Source organism: Acomys russatus, chromosome 16 (assembly GCF_903995435.1).
Source record: "Acomys russatus chromosome 16, mAcoRus1.1, whole genome shotgun sequence".
NCBI lineage: Eukaryota > Metazoa > Chordata > Mammalia > Rodentia > Muridae > Acomys > Acomys russatus.
In genome coordinates this window covers 27,537,953-27,552,294 of record NC_067152.1, presented here as the reverse complement: position 1 = coordinate 27,552,294, position 14,342 = coordinate 27,537,953, and the positions used below count along the sequence as shown (strand labels likewise).

General features: G+C 56.3%; 2 protein-coding genes across 8 annotated transcripts; both read left to right on the top strand.

Moving 5' to 3' along the window:
- The first annotated feature begins 106 nt into the window (after positions 1 to 106).
- Ccr10 (C-C motif chemokine receptor 10) lies at positions 107 to 2,800 on the top strand. Of its 2 annotated transcripts, none has more exons than XM_051158669.1 (2): positions 107 to 301; positions 1,334 to 2,800. In XM_051158669.1, the coding sequence occupies exon 2, from the start codon at positions 1,457 to 1,459 to the stop codon at positions 2,399 to 2,401; it is 945 nt and encodes a 314-aa protein (XP_051014626.1). In that variant the 5' UTR covers positions 107 to 301; positions 1,334 to 1,456; the 3' UTR covers positions 2,402 to 2,800. The 2 variants fall into 2 exon arrangements, with proteins under 2 accessions (XP_051014626.1, XP_051014625.1); XM_051158668.1 differs by lacking the exon at positions 107 to 301 and adding an exon at positions 487 to 659.
- Positions 2,801 to 4,468: 1,668 nt separating this feature from the next.
- Positions 4,469 to 14,178, top strand: Plekhh3 (pleckstrin homology, MyTH4 and FERM domain containing H3). 6 transcript variants are annotated; one of them, XM_051158666.1, is made up of 13 exons: positions 4,469 to 5,085; positions 7,090 to 7,145; positions 7,510 to 7,589; positions 7,689 to 7,880; positions 7,994 to 8,151; positions 8,263 to 8,383; positions 9,313 to 9,619; positions 10,158 to 10,365; positions 10,680 to 10,816; positions 11,058 to 11,190; positions 11,368 to 11,817; positions 12,130 to 12,321; positions 13,436 to 14,178. In XM_051158666.1, the coding sequence occupies exons 1-13, from the start codon at positions 4,924 to 4,926 to the stop codon at positions 13,622 to 13,624; spliced, it is 2,385 nt and encodes a 794-aa protein (XP_051014623.1). In that variant the 5' UTR covers positions 4,469 to 4,923; the 3' UTR covers positions 13,625 to 14,178. The 6 variants fall into 6 exon arrangements, with proteins under 6 accessions (XP_051014623.1, XP_051014624.1, XP_051014621.1 ...); XM_051158667.1 differs by having other exon boundaries at positions 10,680 to 10,807; positions 13,436 to 14,177; XM_051158664.1 differs by lacking the exon at positions 13,436 to 14,178 and having other exon boundaries at positions 10,680 to 10,807; positions 12,130 to 12,535.
- Positions 14,179 to 14,342: the final 164 nt, after the last annotated feature.

Here is a 14,342-nt window from a genome sequence, read left to right as displayed (position 1 = left end):
CTCTCTCTCCGCCCTCTTCCCAGCCTGTCTCTCCTGGCACGCTCGCGTTTTCCTGGACACCACCACCCCCCCCCCCGCCCCGCGCGCGCAAGCGCGTGCATCAGTCCCATTGCGAAGGGGCGGGATAAACAACCTGCTACTGGGAAATACCCCCAAGTAACCCAAGGCTGGTGCTGCAGAGTGGCAAAAGAGAAGTGGGGAGAGGTGAGATGGAGCCTGACATTTTCAAGGAAAGGGAGGAGCTTCAAAGATGGATGCTTAGAGATGGAATGAAGGGCAAATACGAAAATATTTTCTGAAGGTAAATAGTGTTCCTGGCTCAGTACTGGACACCTTCATAATGTGTGAATTCGGCATTTCCATCTACTCCACTTTACACATGGAAAGCCCGAGGCTCAGAGAGAGAGAGAGAGAGAGAGAGAGAGAGAGAGAGAGAGAGTCTCATTCAAGATCATACAACCATTGGCAGGGACCAGATAGAGTCAGTCAAGGTGGGATGGAAAAGTGAACAGGCAGACCCTAATCTCCACCCTCCCTCTTGGCCCCTTTTCCCCACCCCTTCCTTCCTGCCACAACTAGTTAGTTATTTAACGTTAGCCCCTGTGGCTGTACCTCAGAAACCTTTGTACCCAGAGATGGGGACCCAGCCCACAGAGCAGGTGGGAGTCGGGGCAGGGAGGGGGAGAAGCCTGCAGAGAGGGTGGGCAAGGGTGGAAGAAATGGGATTCTCCATCTGACAGCAGGCCTCTGTCCTCTGTGATCTGTGCGGGAGCCTATAAATCCTGCTTAAGACCCCCTTGGGCATGAGGGCTTTCAGTTGCCTGTGCTCTGCCTGGTGGTAGGCTGGAGAGGGGTGGGGGCGTGGGGGGCGAAAAGTCAGAAAGCCTTCAGCCTAAGCTTGAAGTCTGCATCTGACCTTCCAGGAGAGGGCACTGCAAAGGGAACAGAAACACGACTGTTTATTAATGATACAGATGCTCAGACTAAGGCGAGCTGGATGTTTCCGTTGTCTATTATTTTCCATCTTTTCAATGGTCCTCGCTGCAGACTTTGCAGGCTGGGTCGAATAGGACTTTTAGACTAGGTGTAACGCAGTCAGTAACCGGGGTCCAGGAAGAACATATGGCTGCTCAGGGTCACCCAAGAAGCTGGAAACGGAGCTAGACTGAAAGAGATGCAACTGTTCATTCAGGGTGTTCGGGCTTCGAACGAGGAACTCCTGCGTGAGAGAGAGAGAGAGAGAGAGAGAGAGAGAGAGAGAGAGAGAGAGAGAGAGAGAGATATGTAAGAATGTGTCTTACATGAGCCCTCTCTCTCTTTTTGATGCCACCAGGTCCCCTGGCAACCCTACTCTGACTATGATGAGGAGGCTTACTCGGCTGGGCCGTTGCCGGAGCTCTGTTACAAGGCGGATGTCCAGGCTTTTAGTCGGGCCTTCCAACCCAGTGTCTCCCTGATGGTGGCTGTGCTGGGTCTGGCGGGCAATGGTCTCATTTTGGCCACCCATCTGGCAGCGCGACGAACTACCCGATCTCCCACCTCTGTGCACCTGCTCCAGTTGGCCCTGGCTGACCTCCTATTGGCCCTGACCTTGCCTTTTGCTGCAGCAGGGGCTCTTCAGGGCTGGAATCTAGGAAGCGCCATCTGCCGAACCGTCTCAGGCCTCCACTCGGCCTCCTTCCACGCGGGATTCCTCTTCCTAGCCTGTATCAGCGCCGACCGCTACGTGGCCATCAAGCGAGCTCTCCCAGCCGGCCAGCGGCTATCCACACCTGGCCGCGCGCACTTAGTCTCAGTCTTCGTGTGGCTGCTGTCGCTTCTCCTGGCTCTACCTGCACTCCTTTTCAGCCGAGACGGGCCACGGGAAGGCCAACGGCGCTGTCGGCTCATCTTCCCCGAAGGTCTCACTCAGACCGTGAAGGGGGCGAGCGCTGTAGCGCAGGTGGTCCTCGGCTTCGCGCTGCCTCTCGGCGTCATGGCAGCCTGTTATGCGCTCCTGGGCCGCACGCTTCTGGCCGCCAGGGGGCCAGAGAGGCGGCGCGCGCTGCGGGTTGTGGTGGCCTTGGTGGCTGCCTTCGTTGTGCTGCAGCTGCCCTACAGCCTCGCCCTGCTGCTAGATACAGCCGATCTACTGGCAGCCCGTGAACGGAGCTGCTCCTCCAGCAAACGCAAGGATCTAGCTCTGCTGGTCACCAGCGGCTTGGCACTGGTCCGCTGCAGCCTCAATCCAGTGCTTTATGCCTTTTTGGGCCTGCGTTTCCGCCAGGACCTGCGGAGGCTGCTACAGGGTGGGGGTTGCAGCCCAAAGCCCAGCCCTCAAGGCCGTTGTCCCCGCCGCCGACTCCGCCTTTCTTCCTGCTCAGCTCCCACTGAGACCCATAGTCTCTCTTGGGACAACTAGGGCTATGATAGCTTCTGCGCTTAATTAAATGGATACAATGCAAATAAGATGCCACCCAACTACTGTTACTATTTTTTTTTGAATTACCAACTTTGGAAATGAGTTGCAGCAGGGCCAAGGCAGTAGGTTACACCCCCACGCCCCTGCTTGAGCCTGAGTGGGAGGTAGGGGGGAGGGGATTGCTGAGTCGGCTAAAGCTTTGAGTACTGACACTCCCACTGACTTTAGTCAGTCTCTGCCAACCGAGGTGAGGTGGGAAAGCTGCCAGGTGAGGAGGGGCGGAGCTCCTCCAGAGTCAGTGTAAGAAAGGGCTTTCTAACAACCCAGTAATGGCTGCCTTAGCAAGTACCCAGGTCCCAAGAACGTGGAATGTGCGGGGTGATGCTGTCCCAAACTCTGTGTGCGTGGGTCTGGCTTAGAGGTAGGGGTACGAGGCAAGAGATTCTAGTTTGGGGCGGGATTTTGGATCTCTTCTAAAGTCCTGCAATGCAAAGAAAAACACTGAAAAGTTGAGTCTGATGGTGTGTGACCAGGCTGCCCCAAGCCCCAACCACTCCAGAGGTGGAAGCAGGAGGATCGGGAGACATATCCGACTAAGAAGAAAAGAAATAGAAAAATGTTGAGTTGGAGTTTTTCACCTAGGATTTAAAAAAAGGGGGGGGGGCTGTGCAATTTGCAAATTTCCCAAGAGGAGCTGTTGGGTATGGGTTGAGACTGTGGTGCGTTTGTTCATTTCCCCTGGAGACCAAATCTAAAGGAAATGCACTGAGCTTGCCAAGAATTAGAGAGGTTAGGTATGAGAAAGAACTCTCCTGCAGGCAAGTGTCTAGGATCTTGAAAAGGAAGGAAAGTTATGGTTGTGGCATCACTAGCCCTCCGAAACATCAACACACACCACTTCAGTGTGAAAGTACAGTCAGGTCCCTGGTCTTTGCTTTGCACAGTCACAACTGCCAGGATTGTGCTCAAATGAGACAATTTTCTCAGTTTAGTATCCGGTCAGCAAAACCAGACCCGGAGTCTAGGGGCCAAAAGGGCGTGGCATACAGGTCTCCTGGGAGGCAATAGCCTGAAGTCCCGCCCAGCCCAGCCCAGCTAGGCTTGTCCTGCATCCTATAGCCTCAGGCGGTAGAGACGTAAAACTTTGGCCTCTTGAATCCAGAAGCAGGGAAAGGCCGAAAAACTGCGCAGTCCTCCAAGGGGTGCACAATACCCTCCGGACCCGACCGCCAGGGACCGCGGGAATCGCCGCTGAGTCAGCAAGGGGCCAGGGCGCGTGCCCGCAGTCTTTGGCTTTAGCGCGGGCCCCGCCCTGGACTCCCAGCACCCTTGTTAACACATTCTTGCTCAGAAACTGCATATTCGCCTTGAGAGGCCTCCCACCTCTGTTCTGAAAGCACGCCAAGTCACTTGCCCATTCCGGTTCAATGCGTTGTAAATTCGCTTTTGTTTCAGGTTTTTGTCTGAGGCTTCCCGGAGTTCCTTCCTGATCTTTTCACCTCAAAGGTAGGGTGACTAAGATCTAAAGCTGGACCCTTTTAACTGCAAGTATGGAGGGCTGCCTCTGCAGCCAGCTCTCGTGCGCAGGTGTGGGATGCATCGCAGTTGTTAAGGGTCTCTACTTTGGCTGGGATTCCAAGATGTGACAAGCTATCACAGGGGCAGTAGCCCGGCTTCTTTCCAGCTTCATGCCCTTCCTTCTCCAGACCTTCTAAGAGGGTTTTTAATTTGCTGCTTGGTGAGCCAGGAGTTAAAACAAGAGCTCGAAGGCGGGCCTACGTGACGACACAGGCACCCCGCGTCCGACCTCAGAAGCTGGGGCGTGGTCAACATCGCACCGCCCACTCCCTCCCCAATTTCCCCCGCCCCTCCCCACTGTCACTCAGCCAAAGGCACATGATGCAACCCGCCGCAGTTTCAAGCGTGGGATTGGTGGCCCTGGCCGGCGCCAGACACAGGGATTGGGTAGAGGCAGCAGTGATGAAACGTAGACCCTACCCTGTAAAGAAGGGAGGAGAGACGGAGGGAAGGTGGAGGGAAGGAGGGGGGGGAGAGGGAGGCGGGGTCCAGGAGCTCTGCTCGCGCCCCCAGCGTGCCAGTCCCGGGGCTGCAGGGAGCGCAGCGCGCGCCGCCCGGGCCCCGGCCACCGGACGCCCTACCGGACACCACCCTCCCTGGAGCTTGGACAACCGCCCACCAACGGACACTACACCGGACACTGCCTCTCACAGGGCTGGACACTACAACGGACACTGCTTCCCAGCTTCGGACATTGCTCCGTGCTCCATTCCCCCGGCCCTGGACGCTCCCCCCTCCCCCGGGCCCAGACACCAAGCCCCCAGCAGGCTCTGACGATCCTCCTCTTGCACCTCAGCGCTGGACACTGCCTTCTCCCCGCTCCCTTCTCTCTTCTCCTTGCACCTCATCTCTACCCGGTTCTGTCCGAGCACCTCCAGTTTCTCCAATCCCCTGCTGTTCCGGCAACGCTGCCCGCGCCCCCCTTTCCCAGGCTGCTCGCCCGGATGCCTCTCCCCGGGGGATTGTGGTGGCTTCTCTGCTGCCGTCGAGGCTTCACTCTCCTGCACCGGGACTACGGCGACGGCGAGTTTAGCGGGGACGGGGACGAAGACGATGATGACGAGACCTTTGAGCTACGGACCCCGAGTCCAGCGGGCGGCGGGAGGGTAAGTCTGGAAGAATTTAGAACCCTGTTCAATCCTTCTCACTACTCCCTGTCTTCACGCCTGATCCTGCTCCATACTTGGGCCAAATGCCGTCCTCTTGGCCAACTGGAAATGTAGGGGAAATTCTTGTCTAGAGGCCAGAACCCCGGGAGCTCCAGGAGCAAGCAGCCTTACTTGGGATGTGCCTGTGGCCTCGCACTACACACAGGGCGCTGTCCACCTGCTGGGGGCCCTGAGGCATAGGAGGCGTCACGCGTGGCCCGACCTGGCCCTGCCTCTCCCTTCCCTGCCGGGCCCGCGTCCCATCCCGTCTCCTTCCGCCTCCGCCAGAGCCAAGGAATGTGGCGAGGCCGGCTGGGCGGCTCGAACGCCTGGGTTCGCTCTGCTCACAGTTCATGGGCACTGGGGCTAGATGCGGGAGCTCTCACCGCGGGAACCTGGGCGAGGGGAAAAAGACATCCTAGAATTGGGGTCTGCATCGGGGACCCCACAAAGAAAAAGCTGGGGACGACGCTGGCCCTTTGAGGACTTCTCATTATTCTGCCGTTTAAGACAGAACTCTCTGTCTTCCCTGGTGAGGCTCCTTGGGAAACCCGAGGGAATGGGGAGGGTCACTTGGCTGCTGGATTTTTACAATCAAATTTCCCCTGGGTGACACTGAAGTACAATTGGTGTCTAAGCCCCCTATCCTTCGAGAAGCCCTCCCTCATGCCCGTACTCGCCAGAAGCAACCAGCCTTCTTGTGTGCTGTGGCCTGAGGTCAGGCTCCCATCCCCCCCAATCCCCTACCCCCGCTCAGGGGTCCCCAGCAAGCCCGGTGGCTCCATTCCTGGGTGGGGCGGGCTGCACCGCAGCCAGCGCCGGCGCCAGCACCTGGCGAGGCAGAGGACAGTTAAATATAGAGGGGAGGAGGAGGGAGGCAGGGGACTGCGATTAGGGGAGTTGGTCTTGGGGGGGGGGGTCAGTACCTGCCCTCTGGTGGTGTGATGGATAGCCTCTAACCCCCTCAGAGCCTCCAGAATAGAAATGGGTGAGCTCTCGGGGAAGTAGTGAGACCTAGGAGTTGCAGCCTGGGCAGGATCTCTTGTCAAATAGGCCATGGCCTCCCTCATGCCCCACCTCCACCCCCTCCTCGGGAGCTCGGGGGACAGGTGTCCCTTGTCCTTTCCCCACCCCCACCCCCCCCCACCCCCTTTTGGCTTTAGCAGTCTGGGTGCAATGGAACCATGGCATAGTTCCTGTCTAGCTAGCTTGGCTCTGGGTTGGTTTTGAGGCAGGCCTCCCTCAGACCCCAGGTTACAATTGAAGTTCCTAGGCAGGGTTTGGGAATGGATTGTGTCAGAGAAGGGCAGGATTCCAAACTACCCCTGGCCTGAAGAGGGTGTATGTGCTTAGCTGCCTCCTTCCCTCCTGTGCCCTAGCAAAAATGGCAGTGTGTCACTTTCCTCAGGGTTGCCTGCAAAATAACACACAAAGCTCTTGGGAAAGGCCTTGTAACAAAAAGGGTCCCTCTTCCCCTCAACCAACTCTGCGCCCAGTCTTGGGTCTTGCACCCTCCCGGCAAGCCCATCTTCTTCCCTGGAGGTTCTGAAAAAAGCAAGAAGGAAGTAAAAAGGTGAGGAGGCTTCCACAGGTAGAAGGGATCACATCTCTAGTTCCAAAGATGGAGCAACCGAGCCCCAGAGATGGGAGGGAACTTGCTCAAGGTATGGCAGTTGCTTAGTGGTACACTGGTATCGGAACCCAGGTCTCCTGACTCCCAGCCCTTGTGCCCTTTCTCTCATGATTGTATTTTCAAAAGGCGATGGAGATAAACCTAGAGTTCTGAGCTCCTGGGCATTTTCTAGTGCTCCACAGAGACCTGTACAGAGAAGGGAAGATCCCAGAGTGACGCTGGGTCTTCCTGTCCAGTTAAACCGGGACTTCAGCCATTCCTTCCTCAGTCCCCTAATGAGAGCTGTCCTGGGCTCATATGTGAAACCATTGGTGTGTATATCTCCTCAGGGTTCCCTGGACGTTACACTGACACAGCCAACAAGGATTGGGCCGGTCTCAGACAGGTGAGCTTCTACGCTGAATCCCCTCAGTTCAGAAACCGGCAGCTGGTTCTCAGGACCCCCTTTCCTTTCCATCTTGCCTTCTTGGGTTGTGTAATAAGGCAGAGGCCTTGTGCCGCCGCCGGACGCTGTGGCTTGGCTGGGGTCCCGGGGGGGCGGTCCAGCGGGGGCGCGGGGAGGAATGGGGGGGGGTCCTAGTTATTTCTGGTGCAAGGTCAGAACGGCCCCGCGGTTCCCACAGCCTGGAGGATGGGTGCCCAGCTTGGCAGCATGCACCCCTTGCAGTTTGGGGAACCCCTAATAAGGAGCCCCCTGGAGGCGGAGTAGAGGCCCCTCAGCCTCTCCCAACTTTTCATCTCTGGCTCAGGCTGCAGAGCTGGGAAGAGACCTGGAGCCTCATCCCAGATAAGGGTCTTCCAGAGGACGACCCCGACGTCGTTGTGAAAGGTGAGAACCCCTTGGCTCAAACTAAAGGCCCTCAAACACAGCCCTCCTAGGAATAATGTCTTCTCTGGTCGTAACCTCTTCTTCCCTGTCTCCTCCCAGGTTGGCTGTACCGGGAGCCCCGCGGAGGAGGGGCGCGGCCATGGCTTCTCCCACGCAGAGCCTGGTTTGTGCTCACCCGAGATTCCCTGGACCAGTTCAGCAGCAGCGGGAAGGGGGCAAGGCGCCTTGGAAGCCTGGTCCTCAACAGCCTGTGCTCAGTGACTGGGCCGGAGCGTAGACCCAAAGAGACAGGTGAGACCTCTTGAGACTCTCCCTTCCTTCCGTGCAGCCCCCGCCCACCCCCACCTCACCTCCCCACCCCACCCCAATCCTTGATTGCCCTCTGTGGCCCCTCTTTCCACCAGGTCTGTGGTCAGTCACTGTGTCTGGCCGGAAACACAGCATCCGCCTCTGCTCCCCGCGCCAGGCAGAGGCAGAGCGCTGGGGGGTGGCACTGCGCGAAGTGATTGCCTCTAAGGCCCCACTGGAGACCCCTACGCAACTACTGCTCAGGGACATACAGGTGAGAGAGGTCTCCGGTAAGAACCAGGAGAGTGGTGGGCCTAAATGCTTTCTGGGCTCATAAAGAACTCCCTTCCCGCCCTAGTCAAATGACTTTCTTGCTGACCTCTAGGAAAGTTGTGGGGACCCAGATGCAGTGGCCCTCATCTACCGGAGGAACCCTATTCTGAGGCACACCAGTAGTGCCTTATATGCCCCACTCCTGCCCCTGCCCTATGAAGTCAGCGCTCCAGGTGAGTGAGTGGACCCTAGGTCAAGCCTCCTTCATGGGATGGGGCAAACAGTAGGATAGCTGGCAGGATCTTAAGCGTCTTCAGGGTTCTATGCATCTCCTGACTTCTCCAAGTGTATATGGGCGAGCCTAGAAGCAGTCTAGGTTGGAAGGAAGCAGAACCAGAACAGGGCTTAAAACTCTGCCTCTGGCTGGGCATGGTGGCACATGCCTTTAATCCCAGCACTCGGAAGGCAGAGGCCGGTAGATCACTGTGAGTTCGAAGCCAGCCTGGTCTACAAAGTGAGTCCAGGACAGCCAAGATAACATAAACCATCTCGAAAAACCAACCAACCAACCAACCAAACAACACCTCTGCCTTGAGCATCCACCCCTAAAGGTCTCATTCAGAAGCATTTACATTTTCCTATATTTTTCATGTTGCTTTTAAGCTAGGACATATCACCCTAACAGGTAGTGGGAAAACCATCACTTGGGGAAATTGTGCTGGCTTCATCCAGAAATACTTCTTCCTACAAAGGGAATATTGACTGGCCCAAGTCTTAAAGCTAGAGGCTTATGGAGTACCAGCAGAGGAACCCTGGTTTTTGGTGCGCAGAGCACTCGCCCCTCTGCTCCCTCCCGCGCCACCCCCTCCCCCCATGATGGCTCTGAGTACCCAGTTAAAGAATGTGGGGGATGGGTTAAATCTATATCTTTCTTCCTTACTAGGAAAGGCTAAGCAGGCTAGAGAGAGGCAAAGGTTGAGAGTTTGGCTCTGTGGACCATTGCTTTTTCCTTCACTCTTCCTGTCACTCGTAACCTCCTTTCCATGCCATTCTGTGCCCTTATACTCCCTCTGACCCTCCTCTGGATCGTGCCTTCCTCCCAGGACCAGGCTCTGTGTCCCCTCTCCAAACCATCCCTCCGCCCCCACCCTCCTTCCTGCAGGTCCAGGCTATGCACCCTTGCGAGAGGAGGCTGTGCGGCTGTTCCTAGCGCTGCAGGCGCTGGAGGGGGCACGGCGCCCGGGGCCCTTGATGCAGGGTGTGCTCCAGACCTGCCGGGACCTGCCTGCACTCCAGGACGAACTTTTCCTGCAGCTGGCTAAGCAGACCTCAGGTCCTGCCGGTCCCCCTGGGCTCCCTGCGACGCAAGATCCTGCAACCCTGCGGTACTGGCAGCTTCTCACTTGCATGAGCTGTACCTTCCGGCCTGGGGGCGCTGTCCGAGGGCACCTCCTGGGGCATTTGGAGAGGTGAGAGGAGACGCCCTCAGCCAGAGAGAGCTACAGGGCTAGTAGAGAGTAGGAGACTGGGTTAACAGTTTGAGAGAGATCCAAAGAAGGGAAGAGACGTGCCCAAGAGCTGGCCTGGTGCCAAAAAATATATTTAGTACCTTTGTGGGAATTACAAGAAATAAAAAAGGAGGATTTAAGAAAGAATAGTAGTGTGGTTGGATTTCAGATTTTAATCATGGGCCGATCACGGAGCTGGAGGAAGTGGGCGGGGCAATTGTAGGAGAGCAGGCTCGGAGACTTCAAAAATAATACAGTTCCATGTAAAACACTCGGGACACATTTAGGTTGTACACGAGCTATAGGGGAGGAAACTGACCAGATGTAATGACATTTTTTTTTCATGCTGGGGAATCGTGCCTAGACCCTCAAGTATGCTAAGCAGCCACTGAACTATATATTTCCACCCTTGGCCATGTAAAATAAATTACAATAAAAGAAAGGAAAGAAAGGAAAAGAAGCCCTCGGAACACTAGTCCTTGGATTCCTTCCAATCCAGGACGGAGCAGGCACTCCCGGACTCAGAGCTGGCAGAATATGCACGCTTCATCCGGAAAGCTCTGAGCCGAACTCGGGGCCGCGAGCTGGTGCCTTCGCTAGCCGAGATATCCGCGCTGAGCAGACGACAGGACCTGTTGTGCACCGTGCACTGTCCCGGAGCTGGAGCCTGTCCGGTGGCCATCGACTCCCACACCACAGCGGGAGAGGTGAGGCCAGAGGAAGACTCTCTCCTGCTTCCGCAACCCCGCCTTCCAGCTAACTTTATCCAGTTACTGACGGCTGAACCCAGGGTGTCTGTCCAGCACTCTAAGCACCCTTTCCAGCGTCTCGTGTACGGCTTTGGCATTAAGTTTGTCCCTAGTCTCAGATTTGTTGTTGGAAGGCCAGGGAATGGTGGTGACAAAGTTAAGAGACCCTCTCAAGTAAGATCAGCTCTTAGCAGAAATCTGGACCAAAAAAAAAAAAAAAAAAAAAAAGACTCCCAAGTAATCTGACTTTCCTCTTCCTCCCTTCTTTCCAGGTGGCTCGAGAGTTGGTGGGGAGGCTGGGTTTGGCCCGGAGCCGGAACTCGTTCGCCCTGTATGAGCAGCGAGGGGCCCAGGAGCGAGCCCTGGCTGGGGGAACCCTTGTGGCCGACGTGCTCACCAGGTTTGAGAAGTAAATGTCCAGCCCCAGCCCTACGCTGTATTTGCCAACCCATTTAGTTTTTTGTCTATCACTACACACAGTTTGTCTAGGTGTGCCAGTAGCTCGCTGATCTGCAGACAGGTCCCTACCCGCCAGTGGTGGTGCAGTCTGACTTAAAAAGGCTCACCAGGGCCCCGCCTCTTTCCCCAGTAATCTGCATCCAGGGGGCCCTGCTTCCCAGTCTCAATTTTTTTTTTTTTCCTTTCTGCAGTTTGACCTCAGAGGAAACTGGACTAGAGGACTCCCCCGACTCCGGGTGGAGACTGTGTCTTCGTCTTCATGGACCTCTGCACCCAGAAGGGCTCTCCCCAGATGGTCACGAACTGCCTTTCCTCTTTGAGCAGGTGGGACCAATGGTTTTCACGCCTCTAAACCGAGCAAAGCCTGAACAACTCTTAATCCCGGCCACTTCGTTTAATTATTGTGGCGACCCCACCACGGACAACCAGAGCTCCCCAGATTTCATGCCGGGAGGTGTCTTTACTGCAGCCAGCTACTGACGCCGCATGCCTCCCTTGCAGGCTCACGCTCTGCTCCTGCGCGGCCGGCCGCCCCCACCCGACGACACGCTGCGCGCCCTGGCGGCGTTGCGCCTGCAAAGTTTGCACCGGGACTTCTCCCCTCGGGGTCCCCTGCCACGTCTGGACCGCCTGCTGCCGCCCCCGACTCCGCCGCGGGAACAACCGCCACGCCCCACCCCTAGGCCACCGCCCTCCGCCGCCCTGCTGGCCGGGGCGCTCTGGAGCCCGAGCCTAGCCAAAAGGCGGGCGGAGCGTGCCCGACGCTGCGGGACTGGCGGAAGCACGGCCCAGGTGGGAGGCGGCGGCACCAGCACGACGGCCGCGGTGCTGGGCGGCTGGAAGAGGCTGCGGGGCATGGGCCAAGCTGAAGCCATGGCTGCCTACCTGGCTCTGGCAGCGCAGTGTCCGGGGTTCGGCGCTGCTCGGTATGACGTTCTGGAGCTGAGCACGGTGAGGGGGAGAAGGGAGAAGGGGACTCTGGTGGTCCAAGCCCCAACACCTTTATCCCAAAGCCGCAGGCCACCCCTTACCCCCGCTGAGGGTCATTTCATTCCCAATTATCTACAACAGCTAGTTGCCCACCTCAAACCCCTGGACTCTGCAGCCTTTGGGCTTGCACCTCTAGGTGCTTGTGGCCACTCCACACCTGCGCTGTGAATCAAGGGTCAAAGGAAGCTTCCGGGAACACAGCCATCTCCCCTTACTAGAACTGAAGATGCAGCAGCCCCGCCTTCGACCCTGACCCCGCCCATCTCTTTACAGGAGCCTGGTGGAGGCGCTCCACAGAAGCTATGCCTGGGTCTGGGAGCAAAGGCCATGTCGCTCTCCAGGCCTGGTGAGACCGAACCCATTCATAGTGTCAGCTATGGTCATGTGGCCGCCTGCCAGCTAATAGGCCCTCACACCTTAGCGCTGAGGGTGGGAGACAGCCAGCTCCTCCTACAGAGTCCCCAGGTGAGAGCAGGGCTTGTGGAAGAGAAAACATTGGCATCTATAAACTGGGCACACTTGGGAAGGCTTCTAATCGTAGCCCTCGGGGAGGCAGAGGTGAGGCAGAGGCAGGTGGATCTCTGTGAGTTCGAGGCTTGGCCAGTCTGGTCTACAAAGGGAGTCCAAGCCAGCCAAGACTACACAGAGAAACCTTGTCTCAAAAAAAAATTTTTTTAAAGATGTATTTATTTATTATTATGTATACAGTGCTCTGCTTGCATGTACTCCTGCAAGCAAGAAGAGGGTGCCCTATCACATTACAGATGGTTGTGAGCCACCATGTGGTTGCTGGGAATTGAACTCAGGACCTTTGGAAGAGCAGGCGGTGCTCTTAACCACTGAGCCATCTCTCCAGCCCCTCAAAAAAAATTTTTTTTTAAAAAGATTTCTTTATTTTTTTTATTTCTTTATTTATTATGTATATAATATCCTGCCTGCAAACCAGAAGAGGACGCCAGATCTCATTGTAGATGGTTGTGAGCCACCATGTGGATGCTCGGAATTGAACTCAGGACCTTTGGGAGAGCAGTCAGTGCTCTTAACCTCTGAGCCATCTCTCCAGCCCCCCCCCCCCAATTTTTTTTTTAAATTGGCATATATACAGTTGTAGATACTAGGGCTCCAGCTGTGGTCAAAAATCTAGCTTTAAGGAGCTTACGTTTGATTTGGGGTAAGTGAAGTGATAAAGAAGGACTCAAAAGCTAAGATAAATACTACAGAGTAACCGGGCCGGAGTTGACTGAGAATCCTGAAGCACTAAGTAAGGTGCGGGAGGGATTCTTACAAGGTTAGCCTTAGGAAGATGCAGGCGAAAGGGATGGAGGTGTATGCAAGTGCAAGGGCCGAGAGGAGCACTTAGAGTGTTGGGGGAGGATCAGAAAGGAGGAGGACTGACACACTGAGTGTAAAAGGGGGGGGGGGTGTGCAAAGGAAGAGAAGGTCGCCAGGACTGGAGCTTGCAGGATCCTACCTAGAGGAACCCTGAGCCCTAGCGCTTAGGGAGAGGAAGGGAAGACAACCAGAGAGCCCGCTGGGCCCCCCACCCCCCTGTTGCACACTGACCTCTGCCCTCTCTTAGGTAGACGAGATCATGGAGCTGGTGACTGCCTACTTGGCCAACCCTTCCCCGGAGAGGCCCGGCAGCGGCTCTGGTCCTCCAAGCCAAGACCTGCCAGATACCTCCCCCCGCAGCCAGCACCAAGTTCTGGAAGAGCCCCAGGGACAGTCTGGCTGCTTGGGACAGCAGCAGCAGCCCCAGCAGCACTAAAGCCTGCCAAGAGGTCATGACTTTTCTCTTGCCTCCAGCCTGAGCCGGGAGTGCTCTGAGATTGGAGGAAACCATGGACCCTTTTTGGCCCTGCAGGGACAGGGTACACCCACACCCACACACCCCTCGAGGGCTGTAGTGGGTGTGGACAGTTTTCTAGTTTGTTTCTTAATTTATTTGTAGAAGAAGAAAAAAAAAATCCTTATTTACACAAAGCCTTCCTGTGGGAGTGTTGTCGGTGGGACAAGTTGGGAGTTCCATGGCTCAGAACGCATGCGTACCCGCACGCGCATGCGCACCTTCCAGGACGCCCACACTTTGGGCTTTTACCAGGCACTGAGGGGAGTCTGGGTACCACAGAGCTCCACCCTCCTTGGCCTTCTACATTTAACCTCCTCCTGGCCAGCATGTCATCATAGGATGGTGGGTGGGGCAGGCAGGGAGGCAGGCAGTACTGGAAGCTGGCAATTACTCACCCTCTGCCCTCCACTGAGTGCTGTATGGGTTGTCTCCTGTCATCCCTGGGCTGGAAGGACAATGAGTCATCAAGACCAGCACTACCCAGGTCCTACCTTTGTGTTCCGCTCCCCAGCCCTACTCAGATCCATGGTTGGTTGCCCCAGGCTTTCAGAATGAAATGGAGAGATGCCTGGGGCAGCATGCTAAGGTAAAAACATCTCTGGCAGGCCGGGCATGGGCCCACTCTTGAGTTCTTCTG